The sequence below is a fragment of the Anser cygnoides genome, chromosome 1, assembly GCF_040182565.1.
Source record: "Anser cygnoides isolate HZ-2024a breed goose chromosome 1, Taihu_goose_T2T_genome, whole genome shotgun sequence".
In the NCBI taxonomy this organism is placed as follows: domain Eukaryota; kingdom Metazoa; phylum Chordata; class Aves; order Anseriformes; family Anatidae; genus Anser; species Anser cygnoides.
Window position 1 is genome coordinate 63,281 of NC_089873.1, and position 9,449 is coordinate 72,729.

Below are 9,449 nucleotides of genomic sequence, written 5' to 3' on the forward strand. Positions count from 1 at the left end.
GTTGAGGGGTGACATCGTTTATGTTTATAAATACGTAAAGAGTGAATGTCAGGAGGATGGAGCCAAGCTCTTCTCAATGATACGCAATGAGAAGACAAGGGGCAATGGGTTAAAGCTGGAACATAGGCAGTTCCACTTAAATGAGAGAAGAAACTTCTTCTCGGTGAGGGTGACAGAACACTGGAACAGGCTGCCCAGAAAGGTTGTGGAGTCTCTTTCTCTGGAGACATTCAAAACCCATCTGGATGCATTCCTGTGTGACCTGATCTAGGTATTCCTACTCTGGCAGGGGGATTGGACTAGATGATCTTTCAAGGTCCCTTTCAGTCCCTAACCTTCTGTGATTCTGTGATTTTGTGATTCTGCGATTCTGTGATTCTATTCTTCTAACAAAGGGAACAGTTCCAAGGTAGATTTTTTTATGCTTTTTTAATCCTTTATATACAAAGAAAGCCAAATAGGTTAGAAAACAACTATCGTCCCCTTTACAGAGATTTCCTCTCTCCTGCACCCTCAGTTTTCTTCCGTGTAGGTTCTGACAAAGGCACATACACTGTCAGCATGGTGTCACAAAAAACATGCTTGCTTGAGAGCCAAAAATAAGTGAAATCATCCAGTAACAGAAGGACATAAAAATCTAGAAACTGAGAACACAATGCATGTCTGCAACTGAGTGTAATGATAATATATTGGATATTTTTTTGTGTCTATTACAAATAAACTTACAAAAATTCTTTACTTTCCTAAGAACTAAAATTAGATATTTTTTTCTGTATGTCAGATGATACTAAAAGTGCAGTTTTACATGTAGCTAAGTGACAAAGGTACAATAGAGCGAGGACTTGTAACAGGTACAGGACAGGTTTAATAGAGGTGCTTTTTTTTAAAAAAAAAAAAAAAGTCTGTCTTCCTTAGTACAAAGGGACAGCAGAATCCAACAGCGTATGTTCATAATAATCCTCTGGAAAACTGAGAAATGTTTGCTAATATCCAGGTTGTGATTCCTCTCAGCAGCTCTAAGACTACAGATGGGTACATGCCACTGGGACCCAGAGTGTAAGCCCCCTTGGCAAAATATTGGCACCTAGGCTAAAAATGATCAGTCACTCTCTCAAGCTCTAGCGACAATCCTGACTAAATCTTCCTTGACTTAGATGAAAGCTTAGACACTTTGCTAAGTATATATAGGTACATCACGGAAGCTAAAATATAAGCAAGATTAATCCCCCTCCTAATGTCTAAAGTCTTCTTGTTATAGATCTGCAAGTTCTTCCTTCTGCACAGGAATCGCATACACAACTGTGGCACAGGCACTCTGCTGAACTTTTCCTGTGTTCTCTTACCTTCTCTCTCTCTCTCCAGATTCAAAGGAGCCTCTGATTCTGACCTTACCTAACATCAGTGAACAAGAAACAGTTGGCTCAGTTTCTACCCATGCTACATGGCTCATTTTCTATCCATGCTACATTACTCATCCCATCATCTACAAAGACGCATGGTCATTTGTGGCAACACTGATCTATAGTATGAACTTCACCAATTGCATGAACAGCAGAATTCACAAGTCACCTTACTGAGTTGCCTTTTGCTTCTCAGGTTTTCTCCCCAAGAATAAAAAGAATGACCAATAAGGATGTGTGAAGCAACAATACTTAGGATCATCTTCACATACTTCATTTATTCAGTTGTATGAGAGCACAGCAGTAGGAATTACAAGGAATGTAAAAAAGATCTGATATCTCAGGTAATTCTTTTTCTTTGAGAACATGACTGGCATGTTTTCTCTGATTACTGAAGTTGCTCGTAAACTATTGACTAGTTTGGTAAAGAGTACTTTTATCAAAGAAAGCTGCAAACGGCAGCATTACTGACAGTGCAGCTGGGAACAGAATAGTCATTACGAGCCTTAAAGACTGATGTTTCTTTCAGCTCTCAAGTTCTTATGGATAAAGCTACCAAGGCTATCAGAGACTACCAAATATGAGCACGTCTGCAGCAGACAAGCCTGCTGGTGTTTATGATCTAATATCATGACAAGAACAGGGGATGTTACAATGTATTGACAGTTCTCTCCATTGATAACAATTCGTAGCTCTTCTTTTGTACACATCTGATATTTTCCACAGCCCATCGCCCCTTTCTCCCAGTGCTCTTTGCAAATTTAGGATTACCGTTAGTCCATTGCAAAGTGACAATCTGGGACACAGAAGGAAGTAATTTGTGTCTTGAAACTTGCCCTTTAGAGTTTAGGAAGTCAAGTTGAATACTGCTACACAGACCCAGTTTTTCTGAACCTCCCCTGCATATGTGTGTCTGAGTTTCAATGCTTGCACAAGAACATGGACTCAGGTACACACATATAACAGTTTCTTTCTGTTCCTACTTCCATATGTATGCTTATGGAAATTTTGTTTGTTTTTTAACAACCTCTGTCCTTCCTGGTATGTGTACAGTCTTCGGTCTATTGGCACACCATTTTCTCCCAGCTTGATTTATACACTATGCCGACGGTTGTTGATCATGGCCACAATGTGCGACAGATCCAAACTTTTCATCATAACCTCCATGAACTCCTCGTCTTTCCTTGCTCCTTCCACAAATTCATCCAGAGAAAGTTCACCTGTGTCAGGCACAAACAGAAGACCTCAGAATCATGCCAATCCACATTTGAACAGTAAAAGGAGTACAGTAATCTGACATTAGGGACCACGTGGTATACATACACTGTTCTCATGCACCAAGAGGCCTGAGAGTCATTTCAACTTTATTTGAAACTTAGCCGATATCCAGGAACTACAACTCTCACATTTTTCCCTTGCAAGGGAGAGTACATTACAAAAAATACAGGAAAACTGTGGCTAAAGAACAGGGTCATAGATTCCTATTTATAAGGCTGGATTAGTCTGCTTCTTTTTGGTGTAACCTGTCATACTGCTAAACCTGTCCCATAATTGCTGTTTTTCATGTTAAAAGAAGTGACAGTAGGAATTGTGCCAGTCAGAAATAGGTTTTCTGCCCTAGACTAATAAGATCTTGTTGAGGGAAGCAGCTCAGCAGAATTCTTCTGGAATAACAAGAGCGTATGATAAGGTAAGCACATGAAGTAGCAAGGAAAGAAGTACCTCTCAGGGACATGCAACGATTACAGTGCCACTGAATATCTTTTGGCTGACTGGTCCATAGCACTTAAAGTACTTGCTGTACAGCTTGTAACAGTCTCAGTGAAGGAATTCGGAACTTCAACATTAAATTCCAGTTCTTCCTTCTCCTGTTGCTGAAAGAGTTAGGAGCAGCTGGGAGCACCTGTTAGCCCAACCCACTTCTAACTCTGACATAAGTTACACAGAAACATACAAAAAGGAAGGAAAAAAGAAACCCTACAAAACTAATGTGGAGAAAATGTAGCTAAGAATTAGTACCAGGGAACAAATTCTATAGTACTGATTATGTATGATTCAAGGAGAAAAGTGTCTTAGCAAAACTCATGAAAAATGGATTCATGTAACAAGCAAATATAAAATGAAGAAGCATAAAGTTCAAGAAAGAAAAGAAAACATGGATCTCTCTCTTTAGCACTGAAACTATCTAAGTAGGATGACAGACATAGCATTCTCACCATCTCCATTCACATCAATTTTGTTGAAGACTCTGTTGGTGAACTCTTCTGCACTAGTTTCATGGTCACCACCATTGATAGCCCGAATAGCCTAAAAGAAAAGAGCAAGAATGGGAAGCTGCCTATTGACTCCCAGAACAACAGACTACTCCATTGCAGCCTGTCAGCCTAGATTCAGAACAAGGTAGTCATGCATGGTACCTTTCCATGCCATAATCATAGGAAAAACACAGCAGACATCATCTGGCCTTATGGTTTGCACTGAAGGGTAGGAAAGAAGAGTGGTTCTGGAGCATGTAACGAGCAGTTAAAACCAGAGGACTGCCCTAAATCTGCTTCGGTAGAGCTTTAGCACTGCAGATATGGCAGAATCAGGATCACGGCCACTTACCCAGATCAAACATACCTAACTTAAGCCATCTACATTCACAGATATAAGATGGCCATCTATGCTACCTCTAAACAAAATAAGAATATTGATAGACACATTTCCAGAGACCAATTTACTCTGTACTGAGAACTATTAGATGGATATCATGAACGTCTCTCTACAGATGCCCATTTCAATGCATCCACTGCAGCCGAATCTTGCCAAATCTAAAACTAGATTATCATTTTTCAGGTGTGAAGTGAAGATGGAATAAATTACACCTTCAGAATCTGACAGGTTAAAAGCAAAACCTTCAAATTTATCTGTGAAGCACTGGATATAAAAAGATCACTCGCAGCCCTTTGGGATTTCATGCTCCACACAGAAAATCTTGCTAACAGTTCATATTATCAAGTATAATTGCAAATGCTATGCATTTTTGAAGTATTCCACACATGAATTGATTGAGAAAAGGCACGAAAATACTCTATTTTCTATGTGAATCTTCCTAGATTCCTCTGTAGTTAAACATGATACAAAGACACAATTTAACTTCCTTGCATGCCTTGTTCTTTTGATAATCCACCTTCTACTACCCTATGGTGCACTAGGCTCAATAAACACTGTCAAACATTCTCTGCATTTGACATGCTGAAATTCTTTACTATGAGGGCAGTGAGAGAGGTTGTCCAGAGAAGTTGTGGATGCCCCATCTCTGGAAGTCTTTATGGCCAGGTTGCATGGGGCTTTGAGCAATCTGGTCTGGTGGAAGGTGTCCCTGGCCATGGCAGGGGCGTTGAAATTTGATGATCTTTAAAGTCCCTTCCAAACCAAGATGTTCTATGATTCTATGCAGTAATATATGCTATGGTGGTAAAGAAGACTGCTAAGTCTGCTTATTGGACTATGGCTTTTATAGAAGATGTCAACCATGACCATCCATGTGAGGAACGTCAGAAGTCCTACTTGTGTGGGAAGGGAGGGGAAGGGGGGGAAGAGGGGGGGAAGAGGGGGGGAAGAGGAGAGGAGAGGAGAGGAGAGGAGAGGAGAGGAGAGGAGAGGAGAGGAGAGGAGAGGAGAGGAGAGGAGAGGAGAGGAGAGGAGAGGAGAGGAGAGGAGAGGAGAGGAGAGGAGAGGAGAGGAGAGGAGAGGAGAGGAGAGGAGAGGAGAGGAGAGGAGAGGAGAGGAGAGGAGAGAGAGGAGAGGAGAGGAGAGGAGAGGAGAGGAGAGGAGAGGAGGAGAGGAGAGGAGAGGAGAGGAGAGGAGAGGAGAGGAGAGGAGAGGAGAGGAGAGGAGAGGAGAGGAGAGGAGAGGAGAGGAGAGGAGAGGAGAGGAGAGGAGAGGAGAGGAGAGGAGAGGAGGAGAGGAGAGGAGAGGAGAGGAGAGGAGAGGAGAGGAGAGAGAGGAGAGGAGAGGAGAGGAGAGGAGAGGAGAGGAGAGGAGAGGAGAGGAGAGGAGAGGAGAGGAGAGGAGAGGAGAGGAGAGATGTACCCCTGGAGACTCACCTTAATGATGTTGAGCAATTCATGTCGATCAATGCAGCCATTGCCATCTACATCATACAGTTTGAAATACCACCGCAATTTCTGTTCCATCTTCCCACGGAGAACAAGGCTGAGGGCAGCCACGTATTCCATGAAGTCAATATATCCATCCTACGGCAAAACAAAAACCAACTTGTGACAGGAACAAACAGAGGGAGTTGTGGCTCTGGAACTGCTTTACCTTATTCCTGTGTAGATTTGCAGCTAAAAGAGAAAAACAAATGTCACAGAACCGCATATGTATGTACAAGCTTTAGAACAAGAATATATACACACTATTTTTCTGGTTGCCTTTAAGATTTCCTAAACACCTGGATTCCTGTACTTATGATCTATTACATGTCTAGGATACTCTGTCATCACCAACTGCAGATAGAACATGTCATTCCTCGTGGCCAGTGCTCTTTTTACAGTAAAGGTTTCTAATCCCTAGATTTAACACTGACTAAAATTTATATTAGTTAGACACAAAAAAACAAAAAACAAAGTGCATATGTTCCTCAGTGATTCTGAGTAACTACTTCAACAGATTGCAAAGGAAAAAAATGAAACTTTATTTAAGCAAAGTCAGATGCCTTTCTGGAATGCATGTTAATATATGTAAAATGCAAATGTTGGTAGACTAGCAGAGCACTACCGTTTTACAGCAAGGACCACAATATTTTAGAATATTCATTCAGGATCATTGTCATATTCCCATTACATGAGTTTTTCATAACTTCATTGAGCAAAATAACAGAAAACACAGATAACCAACTTTCAATATGGGAAGGAGAAGATAATTGTAATTTATAAAATAACTCCATTGAAAATTTTTATTCTTTGCCCTCAGCAGAGTTCTCAGAATGTGAATATCCAGGTAGGTGATTTCATCCAGTGTCGATATCTGTGTTACTGCAGGGTGGCTCTTCCCCTGGGTGCTTTTGTTCCTTGCCATTGATTATAAAATGAACGTAGATTAAATGGCTATTAACAAGCTAAGATTAACTGATGTAGGTCCAACCCCACTGGTTGTCACACTCTTACTTCATTCCTCTTGAAATCATTTTCTTCGGATGATAGCTTTTTATCTTAATATGATCTAATTTGAATTTGAAACTTTTATTAAAACATCGTTCACTGCATAACTTGGAGCTCACGAGGAACTTTGGACAGTGCAACGTTTTTGAACAAATATTCAAATCCTTAAACTTCTCAAGAAATGACAGAGATAAAGGGAAAAGCTTGTGCAAGAACTGTAAACATGTTGGTTTAGTTTATAAAACTGCTTCTCATCACCATCACTATCCTGGGCACTGAGAACATTAGAATGAGAAAGAAGATTCTTTGATGTCTGCAGTCACTTGCAGTCATTACATCCACCACAATATCTCAGCAACCCTAATGGAGTCTAGCTGCTCCTCTCTTACCTTTCTGTAGTAATTTTGCAATATTCTTTAGCATTCCTTAACTCCATGTGCCTTTTTACATTGTCCAAACTGCCATTCCTTCCTCAGTCCCCAGCCTTTCCTTCTTCAAAACTTACCCTGAGATTTCCCACCTGTTTCACATGTCTCAGCACCTAGTTCCTCCTTGATTCGGGCTATTTCAGAATGTTGGAACACAGAGCAGAGCTGAGTTTTCCTGTGTTGCTATATGAGCAAATTTATCTGCCATTGAGATTACAGGCCTGCAAGCACAGGATGAAGTATATACAGATAAAAAACAGGCAAAAATGAGGGGCATTTAATGATTAAAGACATTATGGGAGCTACTGTTTTTTACATGGGACAGCCAGAGGTCACCTGTCACAGTGAGAAATACTACCTGCCTCCTAGCTGCTGCTGTGTGCTCTACCTCCTACTGCTCAGGAGAGCCGTTGAGACAGATTGTCTCCCCATGCAAGATTAATTTCATCTGTGAAATAACTGGAAATTACTTCCTCTACAAATGTTATAAAGATTTCTATTGACTTTGAATCATCTACTATCTAACATGCGTATTTTTGAAGAATAATAAAAGGCTTTAAAAGCTCTAGATTTCAGCATCATCTCTTTCTATTAGCATTTTGCTAGTCAAACAAGGCCAAACCAATTAATACACTATAAGGAATTCTTAAAATTCAAGGGTGAACTTGAACAAGGTAGTTAGATAATGAGGTCTTATTACCTATGGGTGTTATCTATGCCATTATCTACACTTGTTAATTTGCCCCTTACATTCTGCTACTTTACATTGACATCCCTCAGCAGTTTTGAAAAAAAAAACAAAAAATAAAAAAATACAGGGACTCCCAAAAGTTGCAAGAGTTGGTTTACTTTTAAGCAGTACAAGGTATTTCATTTCCTTGCTGGATAACTCACCTTATTCATATCAAATGTGCGAAACATCTGCTCAATGTATTCATTGGCCTGTGGATCCAGCCCTCGAAGCCCAAAGAACTGTTTAAATTCATGCTCTGTCAGCTGTCCAGAAGGACACTCCGTCATGAACTTTTTGTACCAGTGGTGGATCTCAACAGCCTGCAGATCATCCACTGTGGAGCTGCTATTGTTCCCCATATGTACGTGTGTTCAGAAGAATGGATGTTATAGGAATGATCCTCTTCGTCCTGTAGCTCTCACAGCAATGCCCGTTTGCTCCTTTCCACATTCAACGTTAATCTTAGATAAGTAAAGATCTAACCTTCCCCAAGCCAATTATAAATGTTAATCTTCTTAAATGCTGATTTACAAACCTGAAAGTTTCAATGATACAAACAGTCTTCTTAGAATGGAAAGAAGGTGTGAGATAATCTAGTAAATCACTGCTATTTCAGGAGACAAATCAGAAGGGGTGAGAAGGTTAAGCAGATACATCAGGAGCTATACTGGTTTTGTACACTACCCTATTTTTAACATTTATATAATTATACATGAAGACGAGAGGAAAAAGCTACACGATGGTGTATTTGATGTGAAGATCTGCTCCTCTAACTGGATTTGAGTCTTCTCAGCTAGAGAACTTGAATAATTTAGAGTATAGGAACAAAAGATTTCACATAAATGACCCCTCATAAGTATTAAGCTATGTGGGAAAAACCTCATCTCCACACACATGAAGGGGCATAGAAGAACAACAGCAGGTGGGGGAACCAAATTAGTCTCCTGATCTGGCTAGCCCCAGAGATACTACAGAGGGGCAATCAACCCATAAAAGACAACTGCACAAACAGGAAGGAGCAAAAAAAGACAATAACAGGGAGGGAAGCCCATTAACCTAGTAAGAGAGAATAAGCCCCTGCCTCAGCTTCTCCTAAGGCTGTCATAGGAGACCCATCAGCCCCATCGGCCTGAAGGTGACACCCATCACCATGAGTCAATGGGACAGGTTGCCAGAGTACCTTGCTGACTGGGGGGTTACTGCTCAGGGGCATAGAAAACATTGTGGGTTGCATGGGAAGGGCAATGAGGGGATTGCACAAGACTATGGGGTGGTTAGGGGAGGAACCAAAGGTAGGGAAAGGGATGGGTCTAGGTGGTCTGGGAAGGAACAAGCACGGCAGAATAGAAGGAAAATGGATGAAAGGGGCTGGTTGAATGTAAACAGATTGCTGTTTAGTATGCATGCCCTGCACCAGATCAGCACAGTCTTTCCTGACTTCTTATTAAACTCTAGAGTTCTGGGGATGCTGGAAGACTCTTGTCTTCTTATTAAACATCCAGAGATCTGGGGGTGCTAGCTGACAGCAGGCTCAACATGAGCAAGCAGAGTGCTTTGGCAGCCAGAAGGGCAAACTGCATTTTAGGATGCATTAAACACAGCATAGAGAGCTGGTCAAAAGCGGTGATTCTCATACTATATTTAACATCAGTGTGTGCAGTTCTGGTCTCCACAATATAAAAAGAATGTTAAGGTCCTTGAAAGCATCAGAGAAGGGCAACAAAGCTCGTAAAAGGGC

General features: G+C 41.0%; 1 protein-coding gene across 1 annotated transcript; it reads right to left on the reverse strand.

Moving 5' to 3' along the window:
- Nucleotides 1-843: 843 nt before the first annotated feature.
- Nucleotides 844-8,414, reverse strand: LOC106048151 (guanylyl cyclase-activating protein 1-like). The gene is made up of 4 exons (XM_013199984.3): nucleotides 7,873-8,414; nucleotides 5,492-5,641; nucleotides 3,617-3,707; nucleotides 844-2,620 (listed from the first exon to the last, which is right to left on the reverse strand). The coding sequence occupies exons 1-4, from the start codon at nucleotides 8,068-8,070 to the stop codon at nucleotides 2,493-2,495; spliced, it is 567 nt and encodes a 188-aa protein (XP_013055438.1). The 5' UTR covers nucleotides 8,071-8,414; the 3' UTR covers nucleotides 844-2,492.
- Nucleotides 8,415-9,449: the final 1,035 nt, after the last annotated feature.

Excerpts from the sequence above, each read along its gene's own strand:
- LOC106048151 (XM_013199984.3), bottom strand. The coding sequence starts at position 8,070 with ATGGGGAACAATAGCAGCTCCACAGTGGATGATCTGCAGGCTGTTGAG. Across the intron at positions 5,642-7,872 it reads GCACATTTGATATGAATAAG|GATGGATATATTGACTTCAT; the intron begins GTGAGTTATCCA and ends GTTTTGCCGTAG. Across the intron at positions 3,708-5,491 it reads AATTGCTCAACATCATTAAG|GCTATTCGGGCTATCAATGG; the intron begins GTGAGTCTCCAG and ends CTTTTCTTTTAG.